The 18,739-nt window shown below is 35.8% G+C and overlaps 1 protein-coding gene across 6 annotated transcripts in view; it reads right to left on the bottom strand.

The window, feature by feature from the left end:
• SMARCAD1 (SWI/SNF-related, matrix-associated actin-dependent regulator of chromatin, subfamily a, containing DEAD/H box 1) overlaps positions 1–18,739 on the bottom strand; it is an 83,464-nt gene that overhangs the window by 51,743 nt on the left and 12,982 nt on the right. For all 6 annotated transcript variants that reach the window (XM_009448038.4, XM_063809688.1, XM_001163670.6 and 3 more), the window contains exons 3-5: positions 13,004–13,181; positions 5,180–5,348; positions 2,297–2,363 (exon numbers count right to left, since the gene is read on the bottom strand). In XM_009448038.4, coding sequence (XP_009446313.1) covers positions 2,297–2,363; positions 5,180–5,348; positions 13,004–13,181 — 414 coding nt within the window. The remainder of the gene's footprint in view (positions 1–2,296; positions 2,364–5,179; positions 5,349–13,003; positions 13,182–18,739) is intronic.

Below are 18,739 nucleotides of genomic sequence, written 5' to 3'. Positions count from 1 at the left end.
TAAAGATCACTTACAGGTATTTAAAAAGGTCTTTTGTTGAAAACTGTCCTAAAATGGCAAGTATAGTTTCCTGTCTCAATAACATAGTATACTGAAGAATAACCTTATCTTCAAGGTTAGACAAACCTGTCATTCTATATACTACCTCAAAGAGCACTACGCTAAAAATGAAGATGTCTGATAAGACTGTTCTGTCCGTTCCATGATGCAGCATGGAAGTTTAATTAAAAAACCAGAAAATCCTAATTTTTTATTTCCTTGTAATTTGCCATTTAACATTTTTTTAATTGAAATAATCTGAAGTACAATGGAATAAGAAAAAGCTCAGCTGAAGTTAAATTTAATGATTGTAAACTCTATGACGGCAGAGGTTGTATCCACTTTGTTTCCTCATGTAATCTCAGTACCTAAGCCACAGCCTGTGCTACCTAGTAAAAGCAGCATAATAAATATTTGTGAAATTAATGAATAAGTTGAATAAGATGAATTGCTCAAGAGAAAAAAGATTAGATACTACCGTGGAATAAAGTAATTCCACAACCTGTTTTTAATGAAATGTTTATGGACTAATGAGATAATGTGAGAGCAAGAATGTATTGGGAAGCTACAAAACTTCCCAAGCTATTTTGCAGCTCAACAAATGTTCACTGAGCCTATCATTTTTCAGGAGGTTTTTTTTCTCTTTCTTTCTTTCTTTTGAGACAGGGTCTTGCTCTGTCACTCAGGCTGCAGTGCAGTGGCACAATCCTAGCTCAGAAGCTTTTAAAGTAAGTGCTAGGGACGAAATAATGAGGAAGACACACCTAACATTCACCTCTAACTTTTTTTTTAAATCATCAGATGACCCTTAAACAAATAGTTGCTAACATTTGGTATGCACTCACTATGTACCAGGCACCATAAGAAGTAGTATACATTATCAGTTCTTCACAACGACCTTTGAGTTTGGCACTATTATACTACTTTACTGCTAAGGAAACAAAGACAGAAGAGTCAGGCAACACTGCTCAAGGTCACACAGCTATTAATAAATAGAAGACAAAAAAGAATCTTGATACTCTGTAGGTAGCACCCACAAAATACTGTCTCCTTGCTCAAACTGGAGGAAATTAAAGGTTTAAAATATTTCATATGGATAAAATAAAAATCTTATGTAGAATCTACTTGAATACAGGCCACTTAGTGGAAGAAAAATGAGGTGGATAATTATTGGAGAATGATGGGTCCATGGGAACACATCGTTTTGTATTTTTGTACATATTTTAAACCTCGAAAAAATTAATAGTAGTAAGAATCCACTTAGAAAAATGAGCATTCAGAAACATACTGTTGATAAAAGCATAAACTGGCATAACCTTTAACAAAAGGACATGGAAATACATATTAAAATTTAAAATGTGCATACACTTTGCTTGAACATCCTAGTTTGAAATTTAGCCTATATAAATAACAGAAATTTTTGTTCTATTTATGTATAAGGACATTTACTTTAGTGCTATAATAATGAAATAATGAAAACGTAAGTGCTAATAGGGAAACAGTTAATAAACTAATCCTGTGGGTAGTCACAGAGGAATGTGAAGCTATCCATGACAAATTATTATATGATTTTTTAAAAGATGCAAACCAATATATTTACATTTTGTAACCTAATGTATGTGTGTTGTATGCCAGTGTATATAAGCAGGAAAAAAGTTGAGAATGACATAAAAGGTGGTTATAATTTACGGGTGGTTAATGAAGTGTGGGTTTGCTTTCACTATTTAAATACTTTTTTAGTAGTAGGGTCAGGTGATTTTTACATTTTTTTTTTTTTAGTATGTGTAAGTTAAAAAAAATCAAGTCAGCATTTATTAAAAAACTGGACACGCTTCTATATTGCAAGCTCATTCAAATGCATTTATTTTTGTATCCCAAGCCCCTGAAACATGAAAAAATATTTACTAAAGGAATGCTGATTACCAGCTACGACTTTCCCTAAGACATTATGTTCCTACTAAGATTTGTAAACCTATAATAAAATCACAACGCAACTAGAAATTATACTTTAAAAAGAGAGAAAATATATCCTACAAAACTTCACTGTTACAAGATTTGATTGGTAGAAAAGCAGTAAAATTATCAGTGAGAAACTTCTTCCCTTTTTAGGGAAAAACAGTGAAACTATTAATACCTCACAGATTCCTGTAAGAATTCATAAAGGTGTCTGATAAACTGTGGAGCAATATTAATGAGAAGGTACTATTATTATGACGTAACAATAAATCGACATGGCTTAAAATTAAGTCAAGCATACCTGCATCACCAAACATCAGCAAGGCAGCAGCAATTGCTCCATCCATAGTGCTTGTTGATTCAATCAACTAACAGAACGAGAAAAGATCAATGTTTTAAATCAGCACTTTGAGAATTATTTCAGTTACTGAAATATTTAAGAACAAACATATTAAATATAAACATGACAGGAAAGTATGTGTGTCATAGTTTAAGTTCATTAAGTCCTATGATAAATTTTCAGAAAATCTGTTTTATGTAAAAGGTCTGAACTTTAAGCATATTTTAAAATGTATCAGGTTGACTCATTCTTACTATAAAGGAAAAATTAAAACACAATCACATATATACAGTATATTCTAGGTTTTTGCTATTTTAATTACAAAGTTTTACACAAAACTTCCTACTTAACATGTCCAGGCCACTCCGTGCCTGTGTGTGCATGCTCATATTTGTGTATGTGTGTGTGTCAGATGGAGAGAGAAAGGGGAAAGAGGAGACTGACAGACATCTATTTACTTTTTTTTTAATTTCTAGGGGAAAAAGGACAATTCTGCTCTTTTAAAAAAATCTAATACTGCTCGAGATAAATGGGATAAGGGCTCTTAATTTTTACTCTATTTCTGAATTGTCTGAATCTTTTCAAGAACATATGCATATATTGCTTGCATGACATCATTCTAATATACTGTTTTTATACTGCTCAGTAATTTTAGATTTCAGAAGAAACCAAAATCCCCTATTTTTCTCCTATTATAGCTTCCCATATTTCAAATGAGTTACTTGTTTTAAAAAGATCTTACTTTTAAATAAGCTACTTTTTGTATTAAATCAAGTAGCCTTAAATCCAAGTGCTCTCTTCCACACTAATTTTTCCTAATCTTGGATGCTAAGATATATCCTACTGGCCTTCTTCATTTTCAAAATAGCCAAAGCATATTCTTAGCGAGCCTAGAACTATTTCACAACCTCTTGAATTCTTTTACATGGATTTAAAACCTTTTGTTGAGTAATTTATAAACATTACCTTTAAATCTCTAGAACTGAAGGGGATCACTTGAAATAGAGATTACTTCAAGAGAGTGCTCTGGAGTGTGTGATATACTAAATTACACAATTTCAGATACTGATTTATGAAACATTCAGGGAAATTATGCATATCAATCTTATTTTTCCAATAAAATTACAAAATTAGAAAGATTTTTACAAAAAAAAACTCTGAACTACATTAAAAATTGGCAATCAAGTGAAAGTATTTTTAAACTGAGATTTGGCCCTTTATGTTGAATATTTTAATACTCCATGTTTATTCTATTAGAAGCTCTTTCCTTATTACTGCTTTAAAATACTTTAGCCCTCATGTCTACATTTGTTTCCACACACACACAAAAAATTCACATTAGCAGACAAGTAACACTGCTGTCAGAGAAAATGTAGACTCAAGATATCACTAAAGTTTCATTTAGCTAATAGTCAGATGGTATCAAAATGATCTGGGTGGAAAAAAATCCAGTGGATTCATGTCAAAAATAACATAGATTAAAAATAATGTAATCTACACTTAAATTGGCAGGCACAGGACCACCTATGGTTCACAGACACGTGTTGTTTGGCTTGAACAGCATGTTTATTTTTATCTTTCTTTAAATTAGTTAGCATTAAAAGGAACAAAGTACATCCTGCAACAGCGATGAATCTCTTCCACTAGGTGAAAGCAGCCAGTCACAAAATATCACATATCTGATCCCATTTATATGAAATATCCACAATAAGCAAAAAAAAAAAAAAAAAAAAAAAAGGATTGGTGGTTGCCTGGGACTGGGAGAGGGACAAAACTGGAGAGTGACTGCTAATGGATATAAGGTTTCTTTTGGGAGTCAGTTGCATTATTTCATAAATACAGTAAAAACCACAAAATTGTATATTTTAAATGGGTGATTTTAGGCATAGGAATATAGCTGTTAAAGTGGTGACCAACCCTCAATAAAAATCCAGCCTTATGGCTTTATTTGAAAAATCTGAGTATCCAGTAAAAATGGGCTATCACTGACAGCTCATATGGCCATGTCCTGCTGAAGCTAGACAGCAGCTACCCCTTTAAAAAAGAATATGTACTCTATAGTATACTAGTCTCTACCACTTCAAAGTTACCTGCCTAGTCCATACAGATATGGTAACTCCTAAGCCTCATATGGTGAGGAGGAGAACTGGTAGTGGTAGCAGCGATGACAGATACAAAGGTGAAAATACAAACGACCTGCAATTAAATGATTCCCCTAAGATAATTCAACTAATAAGTGGCAGAGCTAGGAACAGACTGTTTATTAATCTTCAGAAATTTATTCTCTACCTAAAACTAAATTGGTCAATTTTTATTTATTCTTATAATTAGAGATACCTAAACATCACTTTACATTTCAACTATACTCCTTTGTTTCTGTAGTTAAATCAATATTTCTCAGCAAGAGTGCTATTGGGAGGACTATCCTTAGTTATGGACTGTCCTTAGTACTGCAGGGTGTTTAGCATCGCTGGCTTCAGGGCACTAAATGCCACTAAAAACCCTTGTCACAGTTGTGTGAGGTGGTTCCTGACATTTCTGAGTATTTCTAATGGAAATGGGGAGGTTATGCATTTTAGAAACATTCAAACACAAAAAAACTCACAACCTATGTTCGCTATTAAGGCTTTAATTACTGCACTATTTACAAATAAATAACCTCATCTATTAAAAAGTTAAGACTTTCAATAAATAAATGTCTGGCATTTACTTCCTTTAGATTTAATAGTTAATATCTTCAAACGTAAGATATCTTTAGAAAAATCACTATCCACTACTAACTATAGCACTGAATGCAGGAGAGATTTTATCATCATTACAGCTACAATAACCAATGAATATAACCTTAAGTAAATCATTGTCACTTCTCTGTGGAAAAAGTTCCTTCAAAGTCTGAAGTTTAGCATCTTTAAGGTCTTCCAATTCCGAAAGGTCTTCCAATTCTGAAATATCATCATTTCTACGTGCCATGGTAGGAAGGCCTTGGGACTCTTCATCTTCAGATGGCTCAGAACTAAAAATATTTTTAGAGGAGCAAAAAACATTTTTAATGTATTACTAATGTTATTTCATTATAGTGTCTATGTGTATACATAGTACAACACATCTGCAGTTCTTTTCAATAGTAAATGCAATCTATACTTGTCAGAAAGAGACCTTTTTTTTCCATTTCAGTGTAGTTATGTGAAAAATCTACATTACCAACATCGGTATACACTGAAAAAATCTCAACCCTGAGCTGGGATGGAAACAAACAAAAGGAACTTCCTAGCATTTATTTTGTTAGGATTCACACGCATTTATTGCATGCCCACTTCCTCTTTACTCATCTTCTTTCACCAATACTCTCTATGTCAGACGAAGTTATGCTACTCCTAAGAAATTATGAAGATTAAATGGATACAAAGATAAAGTAATTTTCAGGCCTACCTAGGTGTGATCAGGATCTAACTGCTAAAATCAGAATGGTCCCATTGAATATAGGAATCTCTGCCAGAAACAAAACATTTCCTCAGCAAACAGGGAATATTTATTTCATATGAGGGTTTATTCTCCAACAACTAACTTTATTCCTGTTCTATTTAACTTCATATGTTTATCCTTTATAAAAGACATTTTGAGTCAAATTTTACTCATTTATTCCCTAAACAAAAAAATCTCATTTTGAAATTTTGGTTTTCAAACATGGTAGGCACTCTAGAGATCAGAACTAGAACAGTAACAAATGAATGTAAGTTATAGAGATCAGAGAATGAAAGCAAGATGGGACTATACTTAGGTATATTCTTAACATTAGTGAACTCAGACTTTGCTATGCTGCTAATTCTATTTCTGAATAGCTCTCTTAGACACATATCTAGAATATGCAATTTCTCTATATGTACTCATGTTATTTCTGTTGTGTCCTTTATGGCACAACATGTGATGCCTAAGAACATCTAAAAGCAAATTTCCAAAGAACAGAATATGTGTGTTTTTTCTTTTTTTGAGACGGGGTTCCACTCTGTCACCCAGACTGGTGTGCAGTGGTGCCATCTTGGCTCACGGCAACCTTTGCCTTACAGGCTCTAGCAATCCTCCCACCTCAGCCTCCTGAGTAGCTGAGACCACAGGTGCCTGCCACCACACCTGGCTATTTTTGTGTTTTTTGTACAGACAGGGTTTTGCCATGTTTCCCAGGAGATTTTATCTACTGCCAGAGCTTCTGCCAGGCTTGTCTTGAACTCCTAGGCTCAAGCGATCCGCCCGCCTTGGCCTTCCAAAGTGCTGGGATAACAGGTGTGAGCCACCGTGCCTAGCCAGTGTACGTATTTCAAAAGCTTCTAGGTTGACTTCCTGAGATCAGCTCTGAGAAACCGCTCTAAAGTAACGAGGCAACTACACCTCTTCCTTTATCACTATGCCTGTCCTTCAAATATTTGAAGACAATCACATGCATTTCCTTTGCATTATTATACCTAGACTTCTCATTCCTGATGTACTCAACTTTGAATTTTCATTATGCCTCTCTATATTCCCTGCTCCCTACCTGACTTTGCCTCTTAGGTGACTGAGAAAATGAAAGCATTCAGGTTAAAATCCTTTTATAATTCCTGCCCTGGATAACCACTTTCAAAGATATTTACTCTTCTGGTGGTCACAACCTTTATCCAGTGATCAGACTCAATGATCTAACAAATTCATGTGCCTCATGATGTAATAAATATTGATGCTGACAATGAATATCACTATGGCTTGGATTTATCTTCCAGACTACAGGAAATACAAGTGATAGAAAATAAATAATGTCATGAAGAAAAAGAAAAACCAGCCGGGTGCAGTGGCTCACACCTGTAATCCCAGCACTCTGGGAGGCCGACGTGGGTGGATTACCTGAAGTCAGGAGTTCAAGACCAGCCTGGCTAACATGGTGAAACCCCATCTCCACTAAAAATTAAAAAAATTAGCTCAGCATGGTGGCGGGTGCCTGTAATCCCAGCTACTAGGGAGACTGAGACATGAGAATCATCTGACCCCAGGAAGCAGAGGTTGCAGTGAGCTGAGATCACACCACTGCACTCCAGCCTGGGTAACAGAGCAAGACTCTGTCTAAAAAGAAAAAGGAAAGAAAAAGAAAAATCTGTTTTTTCTGAGAAAAGACTTGATCTCTTTAGAGAAGCAGAAAAGGGGAGTGGCCCATTCTAGATTAACACAGTTGAAGCCTAATAGCCAAATGTAATTTAGATCTTGGTTTTGAAAAAAATCAGCTATAAAAAACATGAAATCTGAACCTAAGGTACAAGTTAAATGATATTAGAGAATTGTTCATTGATAGATGGCAGATACATAACCAGTATTAAGGGAAGAAATGCTGGGATGTCCGTAATTTAAAATACTTCAGCTAAAAATAATAATAGATGACACAATAAACAAATACGGAAAACAACTGTTAAATCTAGGTGGAAGGTATACAGGTGTTCATTATATACTATTTCATTTTCTTGTGTGCTTGAAACTTTAAAAACAAAAGAAAAAAACCTGTAAGAACAACAGAGTTGACCACTTGCTCTTTTTTCCAGTCTCAGATAAAGAAGTTCCTTCCTGTTAAAGACAAAGTCCCCTCTCACTGCTAAGGCATTCTAGCCCTTTCTACATCTACAAGACTCTGCTCTAACTATCTACTATGTTTCTCCTGAATCTTTTCTCTCTTCATAAGCTCTTCCTCCCCAATCGGCAATGTGCTCAAGACTGCATTAATTCAATTAATTCCATGTGCCAGGGTTTCCGGGCACTGTGGACACAGCAGCAAGAAAAAAAACAAACAAAAAACCCCATTCTCCTCTATTTCACAGATTTTATTAGACTGATTTTCTACATCCTTTCTTATGGAGTTCTCAAACTTATTGTTTTTACATCTTTCACACAACCACTCAGTGAAACTGTTCTCACTAAGGACAATAATGTCTTTTAAACTGCTGAATGGAATAAAAACTTTTCATTGCTTATCTAAGTTTTCCTGTGTTGTCCTGTACATTGTTGACAAACATATCCTTGAAAATTTGGCCCCACCCTCACCTCAGGGGTTCTGCAACATTACTTCTGATTTTCCTTTTACCTTTCAGCCTGTCCTGAATCTCTGTAACAGGCTCTTCTTCCTTTGTTCACCTTCTTCAACTGCTGAAGCTACCTAGGATTCTGCCTTCAGTTCTTTCTTGTCTATGAATGCTTCCTAGGAGATTTTATCTACTGCCAGAGTTTCTAGCATATACATCAGTGGGTTCTCAAAGTTGGGGTAGGGGGTAGTTTTGCTGCAAGGGGATATTTGGCAATGTCTGGAGATATTTCTGATTGTCTTGACTAGGGAAATGCTACTGGCATCTGCTGGGGTGAGGTCAGAGATACTTAACTAACCATCCTAAATGTACAGGGCAGCACCTCACAACAAAGAATTATCTGGCCCCAAATGTCAATAAATGTCAAGCTTAAGAAACTGTGATAACCAAAATGCCCACACATGGGGAATGAACGAATAAAATAAGGAATGTTCACACAATGTAGTACTATGGAGTTGCAAAAAATAATAAAAATTTCTAGAACTGATATGATTTCCAGGAGATATATACATATATGCTAAGTAAATAAAAGAACAAATGAATATACACACATGTAGTATGCTATCTTTTGTGTAACAAACAAGAAAAAAATACACGAAAGTATGACAATGAACTAAACAAACTGGTTAGTTCTAAGGTTTGAATGGAGAAGGGACAGAAAGAGAGTAAGGGATCTGAGTATATCCTTTGTAGAGTTTTGATTTTTGGAATCTTGTTCATATTTTAAATATTTGAAAGTAAAATTTAAAAGAAAAGAACAAGGGAAAAACCCTAAAAGGAATACAAAATAATTAATGGTATTTCAAATGAATAACATTTAAATTAATTAATTAATAATCCAAGTGCATTGACTGTATACCCTCAATGGTCAAGTAGTATGGGTGCAGCTATTCTAAAACTATTTTATGCATACTTGATGACTGAACAGATTAGTAAATATACTGATACTGGTAGAAGTCAGGGTTCTCACTGTCAGAAGAAAACAGAATGAGAGGCAAAGAAAAGACCTGTAGTGATAGATTAGAATTATCAGTATCATTGTAAACAAATGATTAAAAAAAAAAAAACCACACATTTTCACATTTTTCCTTCTCTCTCTCCCTAACTCCAACCCCCTACACCCCAGTATTTCCTAGGTCCTTCTGCTGAAAGGGCAATGACATTAATTCCTACCTCACCAGCAGCAAAGAAAGAACACAAAAGAAGTTTCTAGATTTCCAAGTATCATTTCCTACTAAAAAGAACCAGAACTACTTGGAGAAATTGCTAATTTTAATTTCAGGCTTGAGGTAGGAGAAGTAGAAGTCTGGGATACCTTGTTCCAGAAAGGAAAATGATAGGAATCCCTCAAACAAACACAACAGCCTGTTTGAAGAGGCCCTCAGCTGCCAAAACTGAGAAATTTGTGCACCAAAATGAGTAATAATAGTACTAAATTATAAACCACTGAATAAGTACACATCTATAATTTCATTTTGATATTTATTGTACCACATAAATAAAAGCACAAATGGGGAGAAAAAGGAACATTTCTTTACAGACTACCAAATACAAGTGTTAAGTTCTAGAACACTGGTTAGTATACCACATTTTCCCACCATCATTATCATAAATTAATCCGACAAAAATCAAGATACTACAACTACTGAGTGAAAGCTGGCTAGCGAATAGGACTATTACCCAGTCTCAAAGTATCTCTCCACAGATAACTTATTTATTACAAAGGGAAAAATGGTAACTTGACAGACAAAACCTAGCAGGGGCCACGTTAATTGAGTCATCAAAGTTCAACAATAATGGGACAAATGGATATCATGTGTCTCCTGACACATGCCTCAGGGTGATATGACACACTGAGGACGACACAAGATCATTTAGGTAGCAGTATGTAGTAGTCTTTCCACTTAACTTAAATTTAACCATGAAGAAACATTAGTTAAACCCAAATTTAGAAAAATTCTAAAAAAACCTGGCCTATTATCTTCAAAGGTCAGTATCCTGAGAAACAAAAAAAGACTGAGAAATAGTTTCAGATTAAATGAGTTTAAAGAGATATGACAAACTAAATCCACTGTAAAAAAAAAAATTACCATAAAGTACTACTGAAAATATGGTCCAGGGACTGACTGCTAGTTCTCCAACTGTAGTCTGTCCATGACAACATAAGGAACTAGCAACAGAACGTAAACAACTACGTTACTGAGCACATTGCTTAGTTCAGCTGTTTTTTTTTTTTTTCACGCAAGATATTCTTGGTGAAGGAATCAGTACCCTGATTTGCATTCTAAGACATATTCCTTATTTATAAATCAGTATTTTGAGTAGCAATGCTCTAAAGGACATTACTGGTATAACTGGCAAAATTGAAATATGTGAAGTATATTAGATAATAGTATTGTACTAGTGTTAATTGGTATTTCTGGGTTTGAAATATTACTGTTAATATGCACATGAATGACCTTGTTTTTAGGAGATAAATGAGAAAATACTGCAGGCAAAGTGTTCAGTAGTAATTGTAATTGCTGTTTACGAAGAGAGTGATAATGCAATTGTGGGAAAATGCTAACAAGGGTAATTCTGAAAAGATTGTGAGAGTTGATAATGCATTATTTTTTTGCAACTTTTCTACAATTTTTCCAAAATATGCCAATTTTCCTCAGGATTAACCATGCAGGATCTTCACTACATTTTATCTTGGAGTAAATTTCAGAATTAGGCATGTTTATCACAGCTTCATGTGAAAATTTCATTTTAAGATGAAGTCCTCATCTTATCAGAAGTAGACAGTCCGATCTCTTGCTCTTTCTTACAACACTTTATCTTCACTTAACTTCTAGAAGACCATATAGCCTTTTACCTCAATAGCTCCTCCTCAGAACCTTCTACAGGTTTCTTCTCATCTCCCTGATTCTAAAAATCCAGAGTTCCCCTAGCCTCAGTATTTCAACCAAGAGGACTTCCCTTCTTCAGGTATACTATACTAGTGTCCCTTACACTGATTTCATCTGATCATATGGCTTTAAATAGCAAACCAATACTCTGTCACCTAGTAAATTCAGACATGTAATCTCTCCCCGGAACTCAAATGTCCCAAATCTAATTATACCTACTTGACATCTCCATTTAGACGTCTAGGAGTGTTCTCAATCATAGCATGTTCAAGAATGAATTGCTGACTTTCCTTCAAAAGGTGTTTGCCCACCCACAGCAGAAACAGTCACCTTTATCTCAGTACCTAGTAACTCCATCCTTCCAGTTTGCTCAGGCCAAAAATCTTAGGGTGATCCTTGACTCCTTTATCTCCCAACCCACATGAAATCCAGCAACAAATCCTCTCTTGCTCCATCTTCAAAGTATATTCCAGAATCTAACCACTTATTATCCCTCCCACAGGCACTAGCCTCATCTAAGTCTCCATCATTTTTGATGGGTTATTACAACAATATTTATGCTTTTACTACTGCTCCCTCACAGTCATTAAGACCTTTTAAACATCTAACTCAGATAATTTTACCTCTCTGTTCAATATTCTCCTAGGAATTCCCATCTCAGTCAGAATAAAAACCAAACAGCCTATGGAACTAAGGTGATGAAGCCCCTCCTTCATCTCATCCTTTACACTATGGCTTCAGATCCTTCACTCCGCATCATGTCCCTCCCACTTTCCTCAAAAACACCAGGCATAATATAGTCACTGAACATGATATTCCCAATGCCTGGAATACTCTTTCCCCCACAACTACATGGTTCACTTTCTCACCCCCTTTATGTCTTTGTTCCAGTACTGTCTTCTCAATTAAGCACTGTCTTCTCAATTGAGGCTTTTCTGACCACGCTCTTTAGAAACCATTCCCTGACCCTCGAGCCAGGTGTGGTGTTTAATGCCTGTAATCCCAGCACTTTGGGAGGCTAAGATGGCAGGACAGCTTGAGGCCAGGAGTCTGAGAGCAGCCTGGACAACATAGCAAGACCCCATCTCTAGAAAAAACAAGAAAAAAAAAAAAAAGAAACGATTCCCTGACCCTAACTCCCTATTCCTCTTCCCTATGCCCATAACACTTACCTTTTGACACACTACATCTTTTATTACTTTTCTACCTGACTAGAATATAAGCTGTGTGAGGGCAGAAAGGAAGCTGGGGATGGTTTGTTCACTGTTGTATTTCTAATCATAAAACAGTGCCTAGCTCAGAGTGTTTCCAATAAACATGTTAAAATGACTTGATTCATGGACTTTAGAATAAATCATAAAGCAGTTATACATGATCAAAGGTACTAAATAATTCTTTTAAACTTCCATAATAAGGAAATTAAGTATCTGCTCTCAAAATCACTGTTATCAAAAAAAAAAAAAAAATCACTGTTATCCAGAAAACACACACATTGTACCTCTCCATGACTATAAATTAGAGAAAATAACCAAGATGTGGCCAAGAAAGGCAGGTGGGGCAAAAAAAAAAAAAAAAAAAAAAAAAAAAAAAAAAGGGAAGTCACCAAAATATCTCAAATTAGGTAGGTTTTTTTCTTGGAAAATCTCACACACATGCAAATATAATATATCTATTAATCAGCTTACACTATAATCACTGTATCTTTGTTGAATGTTTTCTCTTGAACTGTATTGGAGCAATTTGGGGAAACGACATCTTCACTATCAGAAGACAAATCAATATACTGTATTCCTCTTTGATTTTTGAAATATGATATACTTGCTTTTCTTTCATTATCTGGAGTTTCTGGAACACTAGAATCTTCTGCAAGAGAATAAAAAGGAGAAAAATATTTTGAGCAACTGGAAAACGAATCTGTTGTTAGTTATAATCGTGTGCTAAAATCTCAAATTTCATTCATTGTTTCCAATCTAAAAACCAAAATTCTCACCACTTTTTAAAGAAAAAAATTAATCATCAACCAGGGCTGGTGTTACATTTTCTGTTTCACAGGTTGTTTACTAACAAGACTTTAGTGGAAACTGCAAAATAACATAGGTTTGTGTTTTATATTCTAATACTTTTCTCTTGTGCTTTTACTTTGTAGCACTTAGGTTTTACTTGAGACAGCATGAACACCATAGCCCAAAAGATTCCAATCCCACCTCTTCATCTTATTAATTTCTCTAAGCCTTAATTTCCTCCTCTGTAAATACAGATACTAATAATCACAAAGTTAATATGCATATAAAATCAGATTATATATGCAAAGCATTTAGTTCAGTAATTGGCACATAGCCAGCATCCCATAAACATTAGCTCTTATGAATATGTGGTGTATGGGCTGAACTGTGTACTCCTCCCCATCATTCATTAAGTCCCAATCACCAATACCTCAAAATGTAATTGTATTTGGAGATGAGGCCTCTAAAAAGGTAATTAAGGTTTAACTGAGGTCATGTGTGTGGGCCCTACTCTTTGTGACTATATTTGGAGATTGGACCCTCAAAATTATTATGTTAAAATGAGGCCTACAGGATGGGCTCTGAGTCCAATATGACTGATGTCCTTACAAGAAAAGGGAGACACACCGGGATGCAAAAGAAGGAAAGGCCATTTGAAGACAAGGCAGGAAGGAGATCACCTTACAAGCCAAGGAAAGAGGCCTAAGAAGAAAACACATGCCAACTTGATCTTGGACTTCAAAGCTACACAATTGTGAAAAATAAATTTCTTAAGTCACCGAACCTGTAGCATTTTGTTATGGCAGTTCTAGAAAACTAGTATGATTGGTATCATCTGTCTGTTCAAAAACAGGTCAATAAAGTATTACACCAAGATCTCTTCTCTCCAAGGGGTAAATTCCAACATTATTTTCCCTTTTGCCAATAAAACCACCATTTACCCTTACATATTTTAGGAGGAAAGGATCAGATTGAAGGGAGTCGTATTAAAGTAAACACAGTGCCTGGTCTAGGAAATTAATTTTAAAAAGCAATGACCAGTTGAATCTTTAGTTCAAAGGTTAAAAATGATAGCTGTCATTAATTCTCTCGTAGGTCATTATCAAGTCTTCAAATATAATAAACATTTAAACCTCACAATAATCATGAGGGACACATATCCCCCATGAAAGAGAGAAATAAACCCTGAGAGAAAAAGCAACTTGCCCAAAGTCATACAGGAGAAAGTAGATCTGAAATCCAAGTCCAAAAGTCTAAACTGTTCTACCCTAAAACTATTAGCCACCTCCATTAAATTGTAACACTAAATTATAACAATCATTATTAGGGCTCACGAGCTGTATCTGTAAATACAGATTGAACATCCTGATCCAAAAACCCAAAATAAAAAATGTTCTAAAATCTGAAATCTTTTGAGCACTGACATGACTCCAAGAGTGGAAAATTCCACATCTGATCTCATGTGATCAAAAATGCTATAAAAACTTTGTTTTACGCACAAACTTGGTGTATGTGAAATACAGATCAGCTGGCTTTTAGACTTGGGTTCCATTCCCAATCTCATTATGTATATGCCAATATTCCAAAATCTAAAATGAGAAACATTTCTGGTCCCAAGAACTTCAGATAAGGGATACTCAACCTGTAACAACAACCAAGTACTACACAACTACTATTTGCTCTGGAGAGCACCAAAACACAAACATTTCTCTATTTCCTACAATGCAGTCCTAGGAACAACAGCAAAAAGCAAATCATACTTTTTTCCAAAAGAACAATTTTATAAACATTGCATGCAAGTTGAGCAAACAACTCTGTAGTGGAATAAATCACATCCATGTTAATTGCCATAAACATGAAGAAACCTACATATTATCATCATACACAAAGTAGTAAAACAGTCCAAACTCCTATATAGTAAGTATAGAGGTACTTTAGACTCTGATTTTACAGTTTTGCTGATGTATCACAAATCTAAAAATACATAAAACTAAAAATTTAGATCTTTACTGTATTAAAAATGAGAACTAAAGCTAATGCCTGTCAATTGAACACTTTAACAATAAAGTCCTACTTTCTGACACTTCAGGAAGACTATGAGAGGCCGGGTGCGGTGGCTCACACCTATAATCCCAGAACTTTGGGAGGCCGAGGTGGGCGGATCACAAGGTCAGGAGTTCGACATCAGCCCAGCCAAGGTGGTGAAACCTCCTCTCTACTTAAAAAAAAAAAAAAAATTAGCCGGGAGTGGTGGTGAACGCCAGTAGTTCCAGCTACTCGGGAGGTGAGGCAGGAGACTCACCTGAACCTGGGAGGCAGAGACTGCAGTGAGCCAGGATCGTGCCACTGCACTCCAGCCTGGGCAACAAAAGCTTAACTCTGTCTCCAAAAAAAAAAAAGAAAGAAAAAGGAAAGGCTATGAGAAAATGAATTGTCCAGTTTTCCTTAAAAACTCTCTTTATTGTTATTTATTTATTTATTTTTGAGACGGAGTCTCGCTCTGTCGCCCAGGCTAGAGTACAGTGGCATGATCTCAGCTCATTGCAACCTCCGCCTCCTGGGCTCCAGTGATTCTTCTGCCTCAGCCTCCTGAGTAGCTGAGACTACAGGCGCCCACCACCACACCTGGCTAATTTTTGTATTTTTAGTAGAGATGGAGTTTCACCATATCTGCCAGGCTGGTCTCAAACTCCTGACCTCGTGATCCACCTGCCTCGGCCTCCCGAAGTGCTGGGATTACAGATGTGAGCTACCACGCCCGGCCCTCTTTATTAAAAATGAAGACAGGAGGGATTACAGCTCAGAGGCAGAGCACTGGACTGCAGATAAAAAATGAAGAATAATCTTTTCACCTGTAGGGGGGTCTAAAAATTTAATTAGTGAGGATTAGGAGAACTAGAACTTCCTGAACATGACTCTTTATTGACCTTTTCTTTGTTTTTCTCCCTTATACAGACTGTAGTACAAAATACATGGTGAAGACATACCAATTTTTATTTTATTTATTTTTTTTGAGACGGAGTCTTGCTCTGTCGCCCAGGCTGGAGTGCAGTGGCACGATCTCAGCTCCCTGCAACCTCCACCTCCCGGGTTCAAGTGATTCTCCTGCTTCAGCCTCCCAAGTAGCTGGGATTACAGGTGCCTGCCCCGACACCCGGCTAATTTTTGTATTTTTTTGTAGAGACTGGGTTTCACCATGTTTGCCAGGCTGGTGTTGAACTCCTGACATCAGGTGATCCACCTGCATCGGCTTCCTGAAATGTTGGGATTACAGGTGTGAGCCACCAAGCCCAGCCCCAATTTTTAAAATTAACCTTTAATATGCTTAGTTAACAGAACAGAAGAAGAATACATAAAAAATAAAATAAAATTTGGCTTACTTCCCATTATGTACTCAATTACTTAGCACTTATCAGATATGTAATATATACTCTCAAAATATATACATTAAACATGCAGACTGTACTGAACCAAGTGGCATCCTCACAGCCTGCTTGGCAAGTGATTAACAGAGGAAATAGTATAATGTTGGGGGTGGGGGGTGGGTGAGGAAAAGCTATGATACAACATTTCTCCAATTCAGAACCCCTTCGTACTCTTTAAGTCCCAAACAGTTTTTCCTTATGTCAGTTGTGTCTCTGATACTTACCATACTTGAAAATAAAAGTGAATGTTTAAATATTTATTTACTTAAAACCAAACATTTCACATATTAACATAATATATTGAAGTAATGAAAAACATGTCATTTCAAAATATGCCAAACCATTGATATGAGTTGACAACACTGGAGAAATTGTAGTTTCAGAAATGGGTAGCTGACTCATCTCTTCTTGCATGCAGCAAGTCATGAAGGCTCCTCTGGGAGGGGTACCCTCTCCGTACCAGGGCAAATATATAGCCCTTATCACCAGTGACTGAGAATTGAGGGTTGCACAGACCTGATTAAATATACTTACCAAAGTAACACTTATCTTCCACCAGTTTTACACCCCCCATATGTCTCCTAGTGACTCCCCTAAAAGTTTGCTGCCCATTGCCAGATCCCCTTTGTCCTATCATTTCTTCTCAAATTTATTGCTCTTTGTCTAAAAAGTAAAAAAGCATCTTGCTTTGGTCAGTTCTTCTGATTTCTCTCGGGTAGAACTCCATGTACATATAGACCTAATAAAATGGTACGCTTTTCTTTTGTAATCTTCCTGGTGTTGATCTGGTTTCTAGATTCAGCCAAAAGAGCCCATATAAGAGCTAAAGGGGAGTTGGAAGTGATCTCTGGCTCCCCTACAATATCTTCATGAAAACTATATATCCAAGCCACAAGTAATTTATTTAGTCAGATGACACTGTTGTATATTTGTCAAAATCTCTGATTTAATACAAGATGGCTGGATTCTCATATCTGTTTCTACCTTTAATCTGTTGCAATACATTGTTTTCATTTCATTTTGTGAAAAAATTATGCCTCACAAAGTTATGTAGTTGGAGAAAGGAGGGGTACTTTCATAGCCTTTTTAGATTATTGTGAATATTTTTCTTCGATACTAAACCCAAACTTGACAGGTGGTAATTTCTTAGAGTTATTTGCAATGTGGAATCTGGAACCATACGAAAAAACATTTTGCATTCTATTACGTTAAAACCGTTAACCGTGTATTATTTCCTAATACTGTGCTTTGGTCATTTGGAAAATACTAGTTCACTGAGTAATACACATCTTCCAAATGTCGACACATTTCATGATATTATATTAAAAAATTACTTTTGTTAATATCACCATTGATCTTCTCAGAAATGTCTAAGTATCTGGAAGCTGTCAAACTCACAGTCATGGACACTAGTTTTCCAAAATTCAAACTTTCCTTTGAAAACTGGGGTTTTATCACTGGAAATACATACTGTGTTGTTTTCTTTGTATTACTTTGTTCATTTTGAGAAAACATCTGCCAAATTCCTAAGTTTGTATAACCATACTTTGTGAATCAGTGGTGTTCTGGGAAAGAAACGTGACTGGTTAGCACAAAGCAATTGCTCAAACGCCTTCCCTTGAGATCACTGTTGTACGGTATGCAGTAATGTGTACTTCACATTTTGTTTCACAAAGTATTAAAAAGACATCTCCTAAGTTGAGATTTAATAAAATTACTAATTTTTACTGCTTCAAGAGTCTTTAAGTGATACTGGCATTTACACAATTTTAAGAATACATTGACTACTAGAACCGTCTAGAGCCTTGGCCTTGATCCGTGGTGCTAAGGCACCAGCAATTTTACCTATGATTGCTTTTGCACCATGAGTGCAAATATCAATATCGTGAAAAAGGCAAGTAGTGTCTTAATATTATTATGACAATAGTTTTGATCTTGTAGACACCCTCAGAAGGCCTCAGGGAACATTCAAAAAGTTCACAGACCACACTTT

This window comes from Pan troglodytes, chromosome 3 (assembly GCF_028858775.2).
Source record: "Pan troglodytes isolate AG18354 chromosome 3, NHGRI_mPanTro3-v2.0_pri, whole genome shotgun sequence".
NCBI classification, from domain to species: Eukaryota; Metazoa; Chordata; class Mammalia; order Primates; family Hominidae; genus Pan; species Pan troglodytes.
This window is presented reverse-complemented; position numbering and strand designations above follow the sequence as displayed.